This window comes from Gymnodraco acuticeps, unplaced genomic scaffold (assembly GCF_902827175.1).
Source record: "Gymnodraco acuticeps unplaced genomic scaffold, fGymAcu1.1, whole genome shotgun sequence".
Taxonomy (NCBI): Eukaryota; Metazoa; Chordata; class Actinopteri; order Perciformes; family Bathydraconidae; genus Gymnodraco; species Gymnodraco acuticeps.
This window is the reverse complement of record NW_022991281.1, coordinates 1-21653: the sequence shown is the minus strand read 5'-3', so window position 1 is coordinate 21653 and position 21653 is coordinate 1. Positions and strand designations below refer to the sequence as shown.

At 43.3% G+C, this 21653-nt stretch overlaps 1 protein-coding gene across 1 annotated transcript; it reads right to left on the bottom strand.

Moving 5' to 3' along the window:
• Positions 1 to 4556: 4556 nt before the first annotated feature.
• On the bottom strand, positions 4557 to 18338 carry tamalin (trafficking regulator and scaffold protein tamalin; the record flags this gene model as incomplete). Its single annotated transcript, XM_034239859.1, is given in 8 exon segments — positions 4557 to 5149; positions 5151 to 5448; positions 6212 to 6278; positions 7972 to 8038; positions 10952 to 11045; positions 13824 to 13926; positions 16537 to 16591; positions 18286 to 18338. Coding segments are annotated over 8 exon segments (873 nt in total), but the record flags the coding sequence as incomplete, so codon positions are not given.
• Between the last annotated feature and the right edge of the window lie 3315 nt (positions 18339 to 21653).

The window sequence follows — 21653 nt, the reverse complement described above, 5'->3', positions numbered from 1 at the left end:
CTTAAATGTACACTGGGATCAGCCAGCTGTTGTGCTTCCTGTGTTAGCATCAAAGCTAAATGGTCACGCCTGACATATGAGCTGCAAAGGGAAATAAAAGCATTTTTGACTACACACATTCACACCTGTCGCTCGCTTTGACAGGAAATACAAATTAAAGTGTGTCGTAGTAGGGTGGAGAAGTCATTTAAGGACCCACTTTGAAACTGGATAACCACATAAAGAGAAAGACAGTTTGTTGCAGCTTCATATTCCTGCAGTGACTTACTTTATGTCCGGTTAGGATGTATTAGAACGAGATCTAAAATGTAAATTGTAAATTAGCCATCTGTATGTAAAAAAACCACCTGTATGTAAATTGTAAATAAGCCATCTGTATGTCAAATATGTCTTATATGTCTTAAATGACATGATGAATTGGAAATGGGGGACCCTGATGTAAACAAGACGAAAGTCTTTCTCTGGTCTGCATCCCCTTAACAATTGTATGTTTTGAGCTGTACTGTACTGTACCCAATATACAAGCTGTTAATAAACTTTTCAATCAATCAGACATGTGGAATTACATAAACTACTGTTCATGTGAGACCCTAATCCTCAAAATAAAAAGCCTTTAAGATATTCCTTCTCATATAACCTGCTATTTTTACATTTGAATGGATAAGATAAGATGGTACTTTATTGATCCCAATTTGGGACATTGTTTTGTTGCAGCAGCATAAAAGACAAGGCATTTTACAATAAAACAAAACTACAAATAAGAATAGAAATAAAATGAAATAGAAAATATACATGTAGAAATTATGCCAATATATTCAAAAATATCTTATCTTCAGGATCTTACGGTGTGTTTGAATGTGTTTTTGGATCCTGCAGCTACTGGAAAACTGTTTAATGGACTGTATTTGGGGGAGGAGGGTGGGGGGATAGAATAAACAGCTCAGAGGCTAACTGTATAACTGAGCTGTTCATTAACAAGCTGCCGGGTGGATATTATGATCAGTAGCTTCAGGAAAGAGGCTGTTAAATCCACAAAGAGACAATAAAACCTGTATTGCATTAGCTCACTGCTGCCGCTGGGAAACCAAAAGGCAGTTTATATTGATTTAAGATGCAGATAAACTTCTAATATGCTTTTATGAAAGATACTGTTGCTTAAGTCAAGTCTCACGAGGCAAAACTCACTCTTTTATGGATATTTTTACAAGTAAAGAATACTTTTTATTGTCATTTACGACCCTGACTGCATCTTAAATCCACACCTGTCTTCTTTTGAGGCAGGTGTGCAGGTTTCCATTTGACTGCTCGTTACTTGTTTGTCAAACACACACAGTGACAGACATTGAGATACTGACGGAAAATGGTCTTTTATTAACCGTTGTATTCTCTTATCTTTATGGTGGATTTCCGGCACATCTGTCACCCACATCCTGAGCCTTCACTCTTCTGTCAGACATGAGTATTTCGATATTTCCGCCTCAAACATGCTCTTATAATGTGTGGGTTTTTGTCTCGTGTCTTCACTATTGAGTGCAAATACAAAACCACTTCCTTATTTGTAACCAACAGTCTGCACCGATCCATTGATTTGACCAGAGGCAGTAACGGGCGACAGAAACGGTGACGCACGTTTGAGAAATATCTGAAACACCAGAGAAGCTCGACTGCTTCCTCTTACAGCTTCTCCTTTTACATCACTCACGTAGAGCAGTGCTTCCCACATTTTTTTCAGTAATGTTCCCCTTTGACACATTTTCTCAGCCAAGTACCCCCTGACCGACCCCGAACATTTTTTATCAAAAAAGCCTATATAAATAATTACAATATAGTGATGTTCCCTCAGTGTGTGATGTATTAACTCCTTCGTGGTATGCATTACAACAAACTAAGGATATATTGTTTTATAAATTTAAGTAATATGTTATTGTGAAAAACTATAAAATACAATACACACATTTGACATGTTTATATGAGGACCCCCTTGGTGGTTCTAGGAATGTTTTATATACAATTGTGTTTTCCATTTAACTTATTTTACTAAAATTATTTTTTTAATTAACTTTTTTTTTTAAATGTTTTATCTCACGTACCCCCTGCAGTACCCCAACGTACCCCCAGGGGTCCGCGTACCCCCATTTGAGAATCACTGACTTAGGGGACCAGCTGTACAACAAGAGATCTAAATGTGTGATTGAAAGAATTGTTTGCAGATTATTAAGAGCTCACTCCAAAAGCAAAAAATGATTAAATAGTTTGTCCAAAGTTGTAGATATTGGCCTTCTCTCTAATATAATGGAACAAGATGGAAAACATATATAACTCAACAATGTCTCTTCTTTCTAAAATCATGACCCGTTGGTTAACTGAAGATTATCCATTGTTTTTGTTGTGAGAAGCTTCACAAAGGATCCATTTTCTCTCTACAGAGTAGAAGTACTGTTGTACTTGAGTAAAAGTAGAAGTACTGTTGTACTTGAGTAAAAGTAGAAGTACTGTTGTACTTGAGTAAAAGTAGAAGTACTCAGATCTTGTTCTTGAGTAAAAGTAGAAGTACTCAGATCTTGTACTTGAGTAAAAGAAGAAGTACTCAGATGTTGTACTTGAGTAAAAGTACTCAGATCTTGTACTTGAGTAACAGTAGAAGTACTCAGATCTAGTACTTGAGTAAAAGTAGAAGTACTCAGGTATTGTACTTGAGTAAAAGTAGAAGTACTCAGGTCTTGTACTTGAGTAAAAGTAGAAGTATTCAGATCTTGTACTTGAGTAAAAGTAGAAGTACTCAGATCTTGTACTTGAGTAAAAGTAGAAGTACTCAGGTCTTGTACTTGTGTAAAAGTAGAAGTACTCAGGTCTTGTACTTGAGTACAAGTACTCAGATATTGTACTTGAGTAACAGTAGAAGTACTCAGATCTTGTACTTGAGTAACAGTAGAAGTACTCAGATCTTGTACTTGCACACATGTTGCACAACACTGAGGAAGTCAAAATGTCGACTACATAATCAAAATGTCAAGAAAAACTCGTATGTTTTTAGACATTAAATTCAAACTCTTGACCCAATATCAAATTGTTTTGTGTAGTTGAATTCTCTTTGTGCTTAAAAACACCGAAGAAATCTGACTTTGTTTTCTGATGCCGTGCCTCACACTAATGTTTACCTTGAGACAACTTTGTTTTCCTCACGTCAGAAACTGAGAATAGTTCAATTGAAGTAGCTGGATGTTTTTGCTTCATTGACTTGTTCCTTTCTGCATTGGGTATTTTTAGGTTCAAGATAATTTTCCTGATTAAACCTTTTCAATGCAGGACCTTGTCTTGGAACAGAGTATTCTAACATTGTGGTTTTAGTACTTTAACTCATGTAAAGCTCCTGAATACTTCCTTTAACGCTGCTCCCGCCCTCCGGGTTGACTGCAGATCTCAGTGTTTGGGCCCTCTGTCTCTGCTCAACGGCCCCTTCACTCACGCCGTCTTTAGTGTACCCTGCTGAATAACCACCCCTCGTTACTCGCTCTGAACCCAAAGCACCGGCACGTTCAGGGCGGATTAATTCTCCTTAATCTTAAAAAACAAAACGAATCTCTTATTTGCCGTCCATAACACTAATAATGTTTACCTTGAGATCAAACTGAGAACATTTCTAATCAATTGAAGTAAAAGGGGCTGATTTTAATAGCAGCAAAATGAGTTTACAGACTTTCTTTGGAGTGTTTTTAATGTATGTTTGCATTGGGTTCTTCTAAGTTTAACACATTTAACTTCAATACAGACAGTGTAGTACGAGTACTTTAACTCGTGTAAAGCGCCTGAATACTTCCTTTAACTGCAGATCTCAGTGTTTGGGCCCTCTGTCTCTGCTCAACGGCCCCTTCACTCACTCCGTCTTTAGTGTACCCTCCTGAATAACCACCCCTCGTTACTCGCTCTGAACCCAAAGCACCGGCATGCTTGCATAACAATGCCCCCCCCCCCCTCCAGTAGCAGTTGGGGGCTCGGACACATGGCTGCATACCATCGCTCACCATCATCTGCAACAAAAGGGCTCAACGAGGAGAAAGTGACCACATGACCTCATGCACACACACACACACCACACACCACACACACACACACACACACACACACACACACACACACACACACACACACACACACACACACACACACACACACACACACACACACACACACACACACACACACACACACACACACACACACACACACACACACACTACACACACACACACACACACACACACAGTTGTGTTTGGTATTTCGGGTCAAGCCTTTCTCGGCACATTCCTCTCTGCGCTGCAACAATACTGCGCGTCAGAGCCGATACAACGGGCTCCTTTCTGCACACCTCCACCACAAAGAGCCTCCGAGCAGCCGAGACCAGACGCTAACCTCCAGAACTCGCGTGTGAACAGCTGCTATATTTAAAAGAAGAAGAGGAATCACACGTCGGAGGAAATCACAAACACATTGAGAGTTTGGCAGCGCCGGTTCCCACTAACTGCTGTGGCAACAAAAACAGCTTCTCCTGCACAAAATGGAAATGACACATATTTTTATTTTCAGGAAACGATGACTGAATCTAAAGACGATTTCAAATCTTAGAAAAACGTAGAATCTGCTCACAATAAAAGACGGGGCATGCAGTAAAAAAAATCTGTACATGACGAAGACAATAAATTAAATAACTTAAAGAACAAAAAGCTATATACAGCTGCAGTCTTTGGCGTCTCCTCTCTTTGGGTCAGGGGAGGCAGAGACAGACTTCAGTCCTAAACACCATCCTCACATGTCCCATGATGCAACTCTTTATGAGGCTTCTTCCTGCTGCACACATGTCCCATAATGCAACTCCTTATTCTTCTGGAAAGTGACAAGTATGTACAGCTGCAGTCGTCTCTGGTTGGTTCAGTGTCAGGCGGCTCAGAAGGACAGACTTGAGTCATGAAGCACCTCCCTGCTGCACCACGTGGTGTCGGAGGATCCCCAGTGGGGTCACAGCTTGCTCTCCTCCTCTTCCAGAGGCCGGTTCAGACCCGGGATGAACTTGAGGAGTGTCCTGCGGAAGCTCTTCTGCTTGGGTTTCCTCTGGGTGAACCCTCCCTGCTTCTCCCCCGCCGTGTTGCCCCCCCCCCCTCAGGTAGCTGCGGGTGCTGGCGCTGCGGGTGAGGTTGGTCTTGGTGCTGGAGAAGAGCTCGCTGACGGGGCGGACCCTCAGCTTCCTGTCCGTGGGGGGGGCGGCGGCGTCGGGCCTCTGCAGGCGGCTGTACAGCGGCTCCTCCTCTATGGTGTTGGTGCTCTGGACGCTGCTGGTGGAGCCGGAGCTGCAGCGGAGCGAGCGGTTCTCCGCAGGACTCGGGGTCCCCACGCTGCCGTACACCCCCGCCGACTCCAGGGACTCGTACACCGCCGCGTCGCTCAGGACGATGCCTAAAGAGAGAGGGGAGTGGAGAGGCTTTTTTTTTATTGTTGTTCAGAAAATACTCTTCCAATATCAGAGTAGATAACTCATTATACCCTACTGTCCTACTAGGGCATTGCGTTCCAAGAATGCAGGGTTGTTGGTTGTTCCTAGAGTCTCTAAAAGTACAATGGGAGCCAGAGCCTTTTCTTATCAAGCTCCACATTTGTGGAATCAGCTTCCAGTTTGTGTTCGGGCGGCAGACACCCTATTCGTTTTTAAGAGTGCGCTCAAGACCTTCCTTTTTGATAAAGCTTATAGTTAGGGCTGATTAGATTCAGCCCCTAGTTTTGCTGATATAGGCTTAGTTTGTCGGGGGACATCTTACTTCTTCCTTCTCTCTGTCTATACCTGTGTACTCTCATGTTCCGATTAACCCAGCTTCCCCAAATGTCTTTCTTTTTGGTGTCTATATACGCCGGGATCCGGAGTCATGGATGATCCTGTTGCTGTGGTCCTGTCTCCCACAGGATTGTTGAAATCCACCTGAATCCATCTTCTTATTTAAAGATTCTGTTTTCTTCTAGTTTGCATCTCGTTGGTCGAATGCACTTATTGTCGCTTTGGATAAAAGCGTCAGCTAAATGTAATGTAATGGACATGCCTTTTCAAGCACTTGGACTACCTGTGTTGTAAATGTATTATCTTTTCAATTTATTTATTTATATTCGTATTATTATAATTATATTTCCATCCCGATTGGACATTTTAAGAGAGTGACGTGTTACTCACCATGCACCAGCCTCTGCTCCTGAACCATCAGAGAGCGATACTCGTCCCATTTCTCGTGAAGTGTTTGCTGCAAAAGGAAGACGTGGATATTGTGAATGATGGCGACTAAATCACGCCCGAGTAAATCTAATGAAACAATGCTGTAAAAAGGGAAGGATGTCATTATTTGGTTTACAACTTTTCAAAGCGACGAAACACTAAAAGAACAAACGATACCAACTCGGCATTCAACAAGCTAAGCTGTGGTCAACAAGAAACTAACTGCACGATCCCAACATGCAATAATGTGACTGCAGCAGACTCTCTCGTGACTCCCCCTCCCTCTCCTCCTCTCCTCCCCCCCTCTCTCCCTCTCTCTCTCTCTCTCCCTCCCTCTCTCCCTCCCTCTCCAACATGCGAGTCCACAGATAAGTCACACTTAGTGAGAAATGAACATGTTGCAATAGTGGAGAGAGCAGCAGCAGGTTAATCTGTGGAACACTGGATTAGTGTGTGTGTGTGTGTGTGTGTGTGTGTGTGTGTGTGTGTGTGTGTGTGTGTGTGTGTGTGTAGGGATTAGAGAGAACCAGCTGCTGCAATCTGTGCATGAAGATCTTTTAAAAACAGCCGACTGCTGATCAACAGGTGGAGCTGAGGGGGAGACAGGAGGAGCTGAGGGGGAGACAGGAGGAGCTGGGGGGGGAGACAGGAGGAGCTGAGGGGGAGACAGGAGGAGCTGAGGGGGAGACAGGAGGAGCTGAGGGGGAGACAGGAGGAGCTAAGGGGGAGACAGGAGGAGCTGAGGGGGAGACAGGTGGAGCTGGGGGGAGATAAGAGGAGCTGAGGGTGAGACAGGAGGAGCTGGGGGGAGACAGGTGGAGCTGGGGGGGAGATAAGAGGAGCTGAGGGTGAGACAGGAGGAGCTGGGGGGAGACAGGAGGAGCTGAGGGGAGACAGGTGGAGCTGGGGGGGAGATAAGAGGAGCTGAGGGTGAGACAGGAGGAGCTGGGGGGAGACAGGTGGAGCTGGGGGGAGACAGGTGGAGCTGGGGGGAGACAGGTGGAGCTGAGGAGGAGCTGGGGGGAGACAGGAGGAGCTGGGGGGGAGATAAGAGGAGCTGAGGGTGAGACAAGCGGAGCTGGGGGGAGACAGGTGGAGCTGAGGAGGAGCTGGGGGGAGACATGTGGAGCTGGGGGGGAGATAAGAGGAGCTGAGGGTGAGACAGGAGGAGCTGGGGGGAGACAGGTGGAGCTGGGGGGAGACAGGTGGAGCTGGGGGGAGACAGGTGGAGCTGAGGAGGAGCTGGGGGGAGACAGGAGGAGCTGGGGGGGAGATAAGAGGAGCTGAGGGTGAGACAAGAGGAGCTGGGGGGAGACAGGTGGAGCTGAGGAGGAGCTGAGGGGAGACATGTGGAGCTGAGGAGGAGCTGGGGGGAGACAGGTGTTCATGGGGGGGGGGTTTCTATATGCAGAATGCAACACGCTGACAAACTTTCCTGATAACTCTGCTTTACTCTTTTAGAAGCAGCGCTCAAGTCAAATCCATCAGACACGTCGAGTCACTTTCATGATGGTTCGATCTATGAAAGCAGCTACAAATAGATGCCAACTCTCATTTAATATGGACACGTTCAGCTGCCAGTGCGCTTCATCACAACATGAACCCTCGTTGTGCCAAACCAGCATTTCTCTGTTAACGATCGCATCAAAGTGAATGTTTTCAGACATTATCTTAGACTTTGAGAAACCAGATGGACATTTTCTCTCCATTCGAAGTCTCACCTTCAGATACTGCAGCCGAGCCTCCATCTCCGCTTTCCGGATGGAGTCGCTGTAAACCGTCTCCAGCCTGTGAACCAGAGGAAACACGAGTCAGGAGGAAGCACCAACACCAACTACAAGGGTTGGAACACAGATTAAAGGCTTTTCACGAGGGGGGGGGGGGGGGGGGGCACATGCAGACACTTTTACTACGAATCCACAATATGTAGAGATCTGTCGTCAGGTGTCCTCTTCCCTTTTGTATTCACAAGCGGCTTGCAAACGTCAAAGGAAGGACCTAAAGCGCAGAAAGCTGAGAATACAGAAGTCATGAAAGGCTTTGTGGGAATCTGTATGCAAAATATGCGTTTATGTTTTTGTTGTTCCCGTATTTCGTACAAAAATAACTACGTAATGTTAGTATAGGCATGTACAAGCAGCATGCACATATAGAGTGCCACGAATTACACATATGATGGTTGTCAATTTAAAAGATAATTTTACAAGTCAAAATGGGACTCTGGGATTTGTAGTCTTTCTAGTTGCATATTTTTCATCGTTCTAAACTGACTTTTTTCACTTGGAAATTATTTTTTAAGTTGACAAACATCATATGTGTAATTCGTGGCACAATTCAAACGGGATCGAAAGATACGTTCTCTCTCCATTGACTTCAATACATCATTTTCAGAAATAAGGTCCCATGAGTCGGAAGCAGAAGGGCGGGACTTCGCCTCTGTGACAGGAACCACTAATAAAAACTACAACGGCAGAAAACTAAGAGTAATAAAGTCATGAAAGGCTTTTCTATTGAGGCGTCGGAATCTGTGTTCAAATTATGGGTTTTCTTTATATTTCCTGTCCTTTTTTTGTTTTGTACGAGAATCCATTTTCTAATGCGTGTGCAAGCAGCATGTGTGCGTAACAGGAAGCACTTGTAAAAACTACAAACAGGGATTGAATGAAGTGATGAAAGGCTGTCTGCGTTAATCTGGTGTGAAACGTTTACGACAGCGGGACAAATAAATAATTTCCACTGCAGACGCGTCACTTTGAATTACTCGTTCTCACTTTAACAACTAACACTTTTTTGAGTCTGTAAAACGTGCGGTTCACTTCACGTTTTTTTTACAGGCGCTAATTCTGCTTTTAATCTTTTACGAGCAGCGGAGAGAAAGAGCACTCAACTCAAATCCCTCAGACATGTCGAGGTGCTTTAGAAAGGGTTCTCTATCAAATGAACACAAAAAAATACATTAAAGAACGAAATCTCTTGATTATTTTTAGACGTTTAAGCGGACAGTGTGCATCCTCAGAAATGCTTAGAAATAGTGCTGCAACCGTTATTAAATCCATTCTTCACGCCCCAAAAAACATCTTTAAATGCCTATCAATCTGGAGTTTAAAGGCTTTTATAAATCATACTAAAGTGAATATCTTTGGACTTAAGAGAAACTGGCAAGGGCAATTTTATTTTTATAACATTTTGTCATGTCAACAAGTGAGACGCTGGGGAAAAAAGGCTCATGATCGAGAATAAATCCCCCCAAACATCCAAAATGTTTGCATGAAAAGGAAGAAATGCGTCTTTAAATTAGCTTTACATATATAAAGTCAACTTATCTACAAAGAAGTTTCGAAAGAGGGGCAGCAAATCAAAGTTAAAATACAAATTATAGAAAATCTGAGTGAAAAACTGCTTCCTGGTGGCCATCCTAAATATTTAAAATAATTGTCTGCGGATGTTTTTCTCAGCAAGGTGCTCATTACACATTTTGCACCCTAAATGTTGAATACTTCTCCACAATGAGAGGGCAGGGATGTTTGTTTGCAGCCTGTAATTCTACTAACCAGTTTAACTACTTTTAAAGTCTTTGTCAGACGCTCTGATATTTCAGAAAGTTTCCCGCCGCTCCGACCTGCCGCTCACCCCGCCTGCAGCCGCTTCTATAAATAACGTCTTCTTGTTCCCGAGCGAAACCCAGCAGTTCAACTATGAAATGTGAATTTCTCACAGCCAGAGGCCACTTCTTCCCTTTGATAATCGCAACAGCACAAAACACGAGCAGTCGGTGTGAAACAGACATTACATGATGGGAAAGTCCATAACTTTAACCAAGTTTCTACAACTTGTTCATTCAGTCTCCGCTTTGGAGGTCAAAATAAGCCGTGGAACATAACATGTACTTAAATTCGGGAATAAAAGGTCAATTGTTGGAAGTTATTTCGCAGATTGACGTTCAAAGTCAGCATTTCTCCCTACACGCTGTTCGGCTAACGTTAGCTCAGCTTGTTTCTCTGAGAACTTCAGATCCAGACGTAGGAAGATTTAACTGGAGGCAAATGTAAGAAGTAGCATCCTCTTCAAATCAAACAGACCTGCTGATTAAAGCAGTCTTATGTTAAAAATCTGTGTTTCTCCAGAGGGGCTACGAGCTAAAGGCTAACACTGTCATCTCGTTTCTGATTTCCCAACATGTACAGAACTTTTAGAAGAGGCTGAATTATCCTAAAAACTTGCCTCTAAAACGAATGACTCGATGAGTAGAAACACACTGAATAAATCAGCTTCATGTTAAAAATCAGTGTTTCTCCAGTGGACAGCGCGGCTACGAGCTAAAGGCTAATGTTAGCTTTCTCTGATAAGTTCAGATCCAGACGTCCCATCACTAAACTCTTTCATCTGGTTAAAAAAAAGTCAGAAAACGGTTAAAATGTGGCTTAAAACTGGTCCATTTGTGACAGTTTCTTTCAGTCAGCATACACTCAAAGGGGATACGACAGCTTCACAGAAATGAACGATGTATGGCATCCTACTTCCCAAGGATTTGCATTTCAAGACAGACCAATTATGGCCCTTATTTCAAGGTAAACTAAGAACAGAAGAGCCTTACTTAACCGTTTTTGCTTCAATGCCTTTCAAGACGTTTTCCTACAGGATCAGACGGTTGAGTTGTTTTATTAAAAGTCATATCGCTTCAGCTTTTTTGTGAGTGTGTACCTGAGTGTGTTTCCGCATGCTCTGATGAGCTGCACGATCTCCTTGTGCCGAAATCCCTCCACCGTCTCCTCGTTCACACTGGAGATGGTGTCCCCTGCACACACACACACACACACACACACACACACCCACACACACACACACACACACACACACACACACACACCACACACACACACCACACACACCACACACACACACACATCACACACACACACACACACACACACACACACACACACACACACACACACACACGGTCAGCATGCACTTCATTTACTGCTGCAGGATTGATTGTTTGATTGCATGAAACGTCGACATGTGCAGCACAAATGTGAAGACGTGGCTGATTAATGAACTGCAGCATGTCTTAAAAAAAGCCACGTGTGTGCGTGCGTGTATTTATATATGTGGTGTGAACTCAGAAGTCTTTGTGAGGTTTCTGCACAAAGCTTTTATTCTGCTCTTTCAAACCCCAGCGCCATGTGATGCAGTCAGAGAGGCGTGAGGACAATCGGAGAGACATGTGAGGAATGTAGGAAGTGAAACTGAAGGTTTGATGGAGGAAGAGGAGCAGGGTCCTCTTCCTCCTTTAGTGACGGAGACGTTAGACTGAGGTCAACGAGGTTAAACCCAGAGACAGTGTATAGACCGCTGAGCTGCTCAATAACACGATGTCCAGCCTCACATTCTCACTGTGAGAAGCCATCACCAGACAAAAGGAGAACAGGAACCTCATTTTAGAAATGTAACAGTCATCTGAATAAGTCTTATTTTTGCGACTATAAGGGAATACAGTTAACTTTTTCTGAGTATCCTGGCAAGGCAGTATTGATTTTAAGATGCTGCCTTTTGATCATGTCCGCACATCAAGAAATAGGGAAGTTTTTAGCTATTTTAACGTTGTTTAAAGCCACTTTGTGCACCCATCACTAAGCAGGGGACAGAATCAATCATCCTTAACATTATTGCACCATTGCGTCCGGATAATAATCAAAACAAGCTTAAAACTCTTAAAGAGACTCTAAAAGCATACTTTGTTGGGGGTGCATCCCAGATACTTTGTCCCACTGCCAGTGGCGGCGCCAGAGTATTTGTGTTGGGTAACCTATGGTAGGGCTAACCCATACAGTGGTGGGGCTCAAGTCAGTATATGTAATGTAATTACATACACGCTATATCGCACCTTGACAGTGAAACGCCAAGCGTGAGGCTTTTATTAGCTTTTATTGGTCTCCTTTTATCAGCTAAATTACATCGAGAGCAACAGGTGTGAGTTAAACAATACAATAGCCTATTCTGCTAATTCCACGTTGTTACAACATGCTACGCAGCGGCAGAAACAAGAACAGTTGGCAGCATATATAATTGACACAGCGAGAGAGAGAGAGAGAGAGAGAGAGAGAGAGAGAGAGAGAGAGAGAGAGAGAGAGAGAGAGAGAGAGAGAGAGAGAGAGAGACTGACAGAGACACAGGTAAACAGAGAGAGACAGACACAGCACACAACAGGTGGCCTGTGTCTCTATTTTCATACAAAACACTTTTTCAAATTACTATTACAAAATATATTCAAAACTCACTATGCACTCTTCAGGTGGGTCGTGTGACTCTGGCACCTGTTCGACTTGTACCTCAATGCGAGGGCGTTTAAGAACAAATCTATCCATCCGAAATATACAATTAATCCTAGAAGTTCTGCTGTCTGTCTGCAATTTACTCGGCGCGAGTTTGGGGACTTTTCACTGTGAACGTGATGAATCAGTAATGCATGACGCAGCAGACCCTCTGCTCTGATTGGCTGTAGGTCTATTCAAATTGCATTCGGAGGCATTTTGATCTGACCGCGGCCGCGCTGATTTCCACACCTTTAGTGTATAAAACTCCCCCACTACTTAGACTATTCCTTGCACCCCTCTAGCATAAGCCCGAATGGTCTCAACCATATCAGTAACGTGCACTTGTTGTTAAAGCAGGATCAGTTTGTGTGTTATGGACACGACCGGTAGATTTTCGCAATCCGTGTTCTCAACATGCTCACTTTAACATACTTTAACATGGTCAGGCTAAGGTAGGGCTAAGCCATTTCTTGGTATGGCTGTAGCCTACCCCAGCCATACCCCAGCGCCGCCACTGCTGACTAAACCTGATGCAGGTTTGTTCTTATTTTACAGGATAGTTTTGGTTTGAGTGGGATCATTTCTTCACTTCAATGACAGCAAGTTGGAGAGCGATTACAATTAGTAAAAGCATGTGAGGATATTCACAATCCCTCTCGAGTGCGTGGAAGAAATAATCTATAAGTACTTCATATCAACAGATGAGCTGCGGTGGAGCAGAAGTAACACTATATCAAAAGGACTTAAGCAAAGTACAAGAACCTTAAAATTAGACTTAGTGCTTTACTTAGTGACTGAGTCTTTTGAGTGTGTGTACGAAGCATTACGTGTTCAAATGCTATGTTTGATAATATAAAACCCCGTCGGGCAGACAGTGAATGTCATGCCTCAGTAAGCGCTCCATTGTATCGGTCACACCGATACACTAGACACAATCAAAAGAAGAACGGATCTAAACAGGTGAAGGAACTTGTGAAATATTTCCTCTTTTTAAAACCTGGCCGTCACATTTTCCAAAACAGACGAGTGACGTTTTCCAAATAAAAATATAACTTCCTCTAAAACCGAGCGGTTGTGTTTGCTCTTCTGTTTTAGGCACTTTGGTGAGAGGAGGTGTCAGAGAGGTGTCGTCTGGAAATACACACGCACACACACACTGAGTCGCTTGTTGACTGGAAAATGAGAGGGCGTATTTACACACCACGCACACGCACACACAGTTCAGGTTATTTTAGGCTTTCATCACAGAAACTCACCGACTTTAAGTCCCGCCTCCTGCGCCGGGCTGTCCTCGTGCACTTTGCACACAAACGTGCACATCTCCACCGAGTTCTGGTCCTCATGGTGCAGCCCGTACGTCTGAGGAGAGACAACACGCACTCTTTACTAAGGCTTTCTTCTGCTGCAACATTTCATTTCACTTCACAGGGACCGTGCTGTCAACTTATCCAACATCTATTAACACATTACATCACATGTCACCTGTTAGACGCTTTTACCCACACACTGCCCCACTGAGCCACAGCCTCCCTTTTGACTATTCAAGCTCCAAGGCTTTGTTATTAGTACAGCAGCCACAGCGTAGATATGTCGATGAAAAACTGAAGTCACAGGCTCCTCCAACAGAGCAACATATAACAAATAAAACAGTGCAGGTAAATACAAATAAAATAGAGATATTGCAAGAAGAGTCTATAAGTACATTGAGAGACTATTTCTGTACCGCAGCACCTTGACAGATGCTGTGAAGTCCCCCTAAAACAACTTAAAGAAGACATTATTATTATCGAAGATGCCAATATTTTGAATGCAGGACTTCTACTTTAATGAGGGTTTTTTTTAAACTTTATTTTTGCCATTTTTACTTGGAGATCCGAGCACTTCTTCTTTCTTCCTATTATGAATTTGCTTCTGGGAGGAAAGGCTGCTTTGTTTCTATTTCTGATTGGATGTTCCCGCCCTTCCTACAGGAAGTGATGTCACTCTGAGCGTCTCCAGTCTCTGGTGCTGAGTTCAGGGTCCAGTATGCAAAAAAAGGATATTTGCCTGTCGGCTATATTTGCGTGGGTTATAAGTTTATCTTGCAAGCGGCCGAGCAGGAAGTGCTCTGAATCTTTGCAAATGTTTCCAAACAGTCAAACATGGATCTGAGTTTTAGTGACAACACTTCAGCGTGTGATACTTTGAGCTGTGTGTGAGCTGTGTGTGAGCTGTGTGTGAGCTGTGTGTGAGCCTGTGTGTGAGCTGTGTGTGAGCCGTGTGTGAGCTGTGTGCGAGCTGTGTGCGAGCTGTGTGTGAGCTGTGTGTGAGCCGTGTGTGAGCCGTGTGTGAGCCGTGTGCGAGCTGTGTGCGAGCCGTGTGCGAGCCGTGTGCGAGCCGTGTGCGAGCCGTGTGCGAGCCGTGTGCGAGCCGTGTGCGAGCCGTGTGCGAGCCGTGTGCGAGCCGTGTGCGAGCCGTGTGCGAGCCGTGTGCGAGCCGTGTGCGAGCCGTGTGCGAGCCGTGTGTGAGCCGTGTGTGAGCCGAGTGTGAGCCGAGTGTGGGCCGTGTGTGGCCTGTGTGTGAGCTGTGTGTGAGCTGTGTGTGAGCTGTGTGTGAGCTGTGTGTGAGCTGTGTGGGAGCTGTGTGGGAGCTGTTTGCGAGCTGTGTGTGAGCTGTGTGTGAGCTGTGTGTGAGCTGTGTGCGAGCCGTGTGTGAGCCGTGTGTGAGCCGTGTGGGAGCCGTGTGTGAGCTGTGTGTGAGCTGTGTGTGAGCTGTGTGTGAGCTGTGTGTGAGCTGTGTGGGAGCTGTGTGGGAGGGAAAGGCCCTCAGCTTCAGAGATGAAGTCAGAAAAGGAAACGTGTGAGGTTGTGATACGGTGTGTGTGGGTGTGTGTGGGTGTTCTGTAGATACACTCTGGTGACTGAAAGAAGGAAGAGCGTGCAAACTCATGTGGAAGTAAACAGTTTCCAAGATAACTAAATATTATGTACACAAATACAGTCCAAAGAAATCAGGTTATCGTTGTCTGACCGAGGAAAGGAGAGAAGTGAGGACTGCTGACTGGAGAGAGTCCAATATAACTGATAAGAGGTGAGAGTGCAATGAGGGACACACACACAGACACACACACACACTGTCCAGGTACTTTAGAGCGCATAGTGTGTGTGTTTATGTCTGTTTGAAAAGAGGAAGACTTTGCATGTTTTGCCTCCTCATGTCCGCTGATATGATCTGCACCACTTCCTCTCATGATTCAGTTTGTAATCAGAGTTTCAAAACTGAGTTATTGTGCAAAAAGTATTCCTACAATCTACATCAGTGCTGCTCTTACCTGACCATCAGCAGGAGAGGACTCTTTAAAGTAGAGACACTACATACTGATATACACCTGAACGTCAGCAGGAGAGGACTCTTTAAAGTAGAGACACTACATACTGATATACATCTGAACATCAGCAGGAGAGGACTCTTTAAAGTAGAGACACTACATACTGATATACACCTGAACATCAGCAGGAGAGGACTCTTTAAAGTAGAGACACTACATACTGATGTACACCTGAACATCAGCAGGAGAGGACTCTTTAAAGTAGAGACACTACATACTGATGTACACCTGAACATCAGCAGGAGAGGACTCTTTAAAGTAGAGACACTACATACTGATATAAATCTGAACATCTACTATTTAAAGAACGGTGCGTTCGCTGCAGGGCGACAGATCGGGAGATTTCGCGGTCAGACTGTGAATGGTCTGCAGGTTAACACGTGAGAAAACCACGCGGCTGAAAATAAAAAACCGCCTGGAGAGAAACAGAGAGTTTCCTCTGGAGTCATGAGACTACGTGACCTCTGACCCCCAACGCACGGTCGGATTAAAGGATTTCAGGATGAGACGCTTGAGTTTATCACAGAAATCCTGTTAAAAGCACTCCAGAGGCCCCCCCCCCCCCCCCCCCTCTGATAAAACACAGATGCTAATCCTCTCACCTGGATTTCAAAGCCAAACGCCTCCTCCTCCTTCTTCTCCAGCACCACCACCTTCCTGCAAAACAACAAGCAAATCATTTTAATGATATATACATATATTTTGCGTTTGTTAAAGAAACCCTATTATGCTCTATGGGGGTGTTCCTATAGGTTTTGGCGACTCCTTTGTTTACTTCCAGAACATGGTGACATCACTATGAAACACTTGTGCTCTTATTGGCTCCAACACATTGTATAGGCTAAGGGGACATCTCGACGCTGTTGACCAATCACAACAGAGCCGGCCAGCTAACCAATCAGAGCAGACTGGGCTCACAGGAAATAATACTTTTAAAAGTACACAATACTACTTCTTCACGAAAAAGGACAAAAAACAAACGTATTAATCAGTTATATTCAAGCTGACCTCTATGAAGTGTGTATTTGAATTTCTAACACACATATTAATAATCTCTTTATTTTATAGCCCACAGGATACATCTATAATGAGTTAATTGTTAGTAGCAGCTTCCCTAAGAACTGAAAGCCCTTTATCCACTGGGTAAAGATGGTTATTGTTGTGCGTTGTTCTGTGAGCGAGCCGGTGAATATTTAATCCGTCTTCCTGCCCTTTGCATGAGAGCAGCAGTGTTCCCGCCGTACAGACGCTTACTGTACGTCTGCAGGAAACAGAGCCGCTCTGTGCCGCGCTGAGATATCTGCTTATGATAGAGACTGAGAGGAATCCAGAGCGACGTGAACATCTCCTCCGCCTGCGTACAACTCTGAATATCATGAATACTGACGGGCACAGAAAGACGCAAGAGGCTGGGAGTCCCACATTTATTTAAGCGATTTTATGGTTCAGTCTAAAAGATTAGAAAACTGTGAGGAATCACTAGTCAAAACCTTTTACTGGGGAATCCAGAGGGACGTAAACATCTCCTCTCAAGTAGACCCAAAAAACGCTGCAAGAGGCTAGGAGTCCCGCATGATTTGCTCCATAAAACATAGGGCTGCTCAATTCATCGTAATCACGATTTTGGCTTGCAACGATTATGAAAACACAATCGAAAAAAACGATTATTTTTATAAATAATTTTAGTTGAATTCTACTTAAAGTTCAGGGTAATCAACTGTTAAAAACATACTGTTCACTTTTTTCTTCCTCAATAAATTGATGTTTTCAAAGTGAATGGATAATAGTTTTTAATAATCGTGATATCAATTATTGACCCAAATAATCGAGATTATGATTTTTGCCATAATCGAGCAGCCCTAATAAAACGGTGAGGAATCACAAGTCAAAATATCCTAGAGCCCATGACGATGTCTATTTATTTGACACATATTCTGAAATCCAAGTATTCACTTCATAAAAATATCAAACAAGAGCAACTAGGCAGAAAAGGCCGAAAGACTATAAATCCCACGGAGCGTTTTATTGATTTCACACATGATTCGCTAAAACATCAGAGAACTGTGAGAAAGAAGAGTCAAAATGTCCCAGAGCTTAAAATTAAGTGTCTTCATTTATCTGACAATCTAAAACCCACACATATTCCCTTCATAATAAAACATCAGAAAAACTCTAAATATCCTCGAGGGCGTCTCCGGATTTGTTATCTGCTATGATCCAACACCCATAAATACTCACTTCATGATCATATAAAACTGAGAAAAGCCTCACATTTTAGTTTCAGAAGGTGGCGAACCAGAGCGCTGTGTGTGTGTGTGTGTGTGTGTGTGTGTGTGTGTGTGTGTGTGTACCTCTGTGGTTCAGGAGCCAGAGTTAATGGTTTCCACTTCTGCAGCCCACCGCCCTGGAGGAGAAAACGAAAAATGAATCGAGTGAAACACCTGCGTGACGTTAACCATGACTCATCAGGATTTCCCCCAAAACACAAACACACGCACGCACGCAGACACACACGCACGTGTTTGTGTTGCCTGAAGCGTCAGAGAGCAGAAACCTGAAAGTCCAGTCGCTCTGCTCCGTGTTTACTTCACTGTCACAACATCAGGATCAAATTAGCTCCAGTTCACACAGATGATGCCTTCAGGGACTCACACTAATGACCAGTCTGACACTAGGCACCATTAGGGGAAGTTTGTCAGAAAACCCAGACAGAGGAAGTATCACTGAAGACAAAGTGTGAACACCTTTTTAGACTCACGAGCACGCATTACAAAGTCTGTCATGTTTATACACTTTGTTTTGATCCTTTACTGCAGATTATTACTTCTTTATTCTATTCAACCTGTAGAGCAACCGTCGCAGTTCCCCCTGTGATTAAGTATTTCTGATAGGTGGGGTAGGTCATTTCGAGTGCGCTAGAATTTGAAAATACACAACCGGAGAAAATCTGCCACTTCCTCACAGAGCCCCTCCTCCAACACACACGAACGCGCACATGACCAATGAGGGCACGAGGTGAGTTTGTGCCCAGATGGAAGGCTGACAGGCAGGTAGGCCATCCAGTTACTTTAGCCGGCTCAGATGATTGGTCGAGCTTTTTACAGCACTACGGTTCCATTGTGACGTTTTTATGGATTTATTGTCAAAGCATTTCATGTATTCATTGCTATCGGGACGTTAAGAGCATTCCATGGAATATAACAAGTGTTTCTGAAGTGAATGACCTACCCCACCTTTAAGTCAGAAGGACATGACTAAATGTTGGGATTTCTGGTCTTTTGACAAGTGTTGCAAATGTATTATCTTTTCAATTTACACACGGCATCTATTGCACGTCTGTCCGTCCTGGGAGAGGGATCCCTCCTCTGTTGCTCTCCCTGAGGTTTCTCCCATGTTCCCTTTAAACTGTGGGTTTTCTCTGGAAGTTTTTCCTTGTACGATGTGAGGGTCTAAGGACAGAGGGTCTAAGGACAGAGGGTCTAAGGACAGAGGGTCAAAGGACAGAGGGTCAAAGGACAGAGGGTCTAAGGACAGAGGGTCTAAGGACAGAGGGTGTCGTATTGTCATACTGATATTTTGTACAAACTGTAAAGTCCACTGAGACAAATGTAACATTTGTGATATTGGGCTATATAAATAAACATTGATTAATTGAAGTGTTTGTCTCGATGGAAACATATTTTTTAATTAATTAAGAGTTAAAGTAATGTTTAAAGCAGAAGTCTATTTAAATGCGATTTGTACACGTTGTATTTTATAATAACGTGATTATCTTTTGGGTTTGGAGGAACTAAAGACATTTTGTAATATTTCGGGACATTTTATGCACAAAAACATCAATTAATGTAGAAAATAAGCTCCAGGTTAACCCATAAAGAACTGAGTGTAGACCTTAAGACGTCCAGATGTTATTTAATTAAAAAGGATGGCAATATAATCAAGAAAGTTTTAAAACTCCAACACGTTTGAGTTAACTGGAAACATTTGACATGGAAAATAACTGAAAGGTTAAAAATGAATTAATCGCCTAATCAGCTGTTATTATAAACATCATATTTGTCGGGGTGCAACTAACACATTTCCCAGATGAATGGATGTTTTGATTTATCAAATGTCAGAAAATAGTGAAAAACATTCATCCCAGTCTTAAAATGTCTTGTTTTGTCTCAAAGTAAAGATATTAACTTGAATAAGATGCAAACAGAGAGAGAAGCAGCAGATCTCCAGATTTGGGACATTTCTGCTTGAAAGATCTGATGTTTTTGAAGATATCTGTCCGTCTGTAAATGCGTGAACGTCCGTGTATAAGTTCTGCTTTCTGCTGTAAACACGACTCGGAATCACAATAAGCTCTTTGAGGTCGAGCGTCTACCTGAGTGTGAGAATACCGAAACGCTCCGTCTGCAGTAAACCTCTCAAAGAAAGAAGTCTCTGTGACGTCTCTCTACGCCCTCACAGGCCTGCAGCTCAAAGAGGGCTTTATCCAGAGTGAGTGTGTGTGTGTGTGTGTGTGTGTGTGTGTGTGTCCACCCCCTCCATATGTGTGCAGATGTGGAACTCAGATCTAACCAAGTACCAAAAGAGGGAAATGCACTTCACCGTTTACTCTTTCTATGGACTGGAGGGAGGGTTGTTATTGTTTGTTTGTGAAGCACCTTCTGTTGGCTGTTTTGAGTGTTTTGCTCCAATCCTTAAATAAATGTGATTTCAAAATAAAAGCGCACTGAAGCTGAACATCAAAACAAACGTGTGAATATAAGCGTAATGTGAAAGTTAAGTACAGGAACCTCAAAGTATTTTGTGTTTGCGTTATTGTGAATAAAAAAAAGTTGCTTTCAAAATAAAGTTTGATAGATTAAAACGCTCCGATCCACAGTGAAAGAAAATACGATTTCAAAATAAAAGCGCACTGAAGATAAGCAGAGTTTTAAACTAATAACAACAAGTTAGTCTGGATAAATTCAACCAATTACAGAAGCACATTCCTCCTCTTTAAGGAATTAAATTAGCATCAGCTCGTGTTGTTATGGTTACTCTCCAGTGTCTCTACTTTAAAGAGTCCTCTCCTGCTGATGTTCAGGTGTATATCAGTATGTAGTGTCTCTACTTTAAAGAGTCCTCTCCTGCTGATGTTCAGGTGTATATCAGTATGTAGTGTCTCTACTTTAAAGAGTCCTCTCCTGCTGATGTTCAGGTGGATATCAGTATGTAGTGTCTCTACTTTAAAGAGTCCTCTCCTGCTGATGTTCAGGTGTATATCAGTATATAGTGTCTCTACTTTAAAGAGTCCTCTCCTGCTGGTGTTCAGGTGTATATCAGTATGTAGTGTCTCTACTTTAAAGAGTCCTCTCCTGCTGATGTTCAGGTGTATATCAGTATGTAGTGTCTCTACTTTAAAGAGTCCTCTCCTGCTGATGTTCAGGTGTATATCAGTATGTAGTGTCTCTACTTTAAAGAGTCCTTCCTGCTGATGATCAGGTGTATATCAGTATGTAGTGTCTCTACTTTAAAGAGTCCTCTCCTGCTGATGTTCAGGTGTATATCAGTATGTAGTGTCTCTACTTTAAAGAGTCCTCTCCTGCTGATGTTCAGGTGTATATCAGTATGTAGTGTCTCTACTTTAAAGAGTCCTCTCCTGCTGATGTTCAGGTGTATATCAGTATGTAGTGTCTCTACTTTAAAGAGTCCTCTCCTGCTGATGTTCAGGTGTATATCAGTA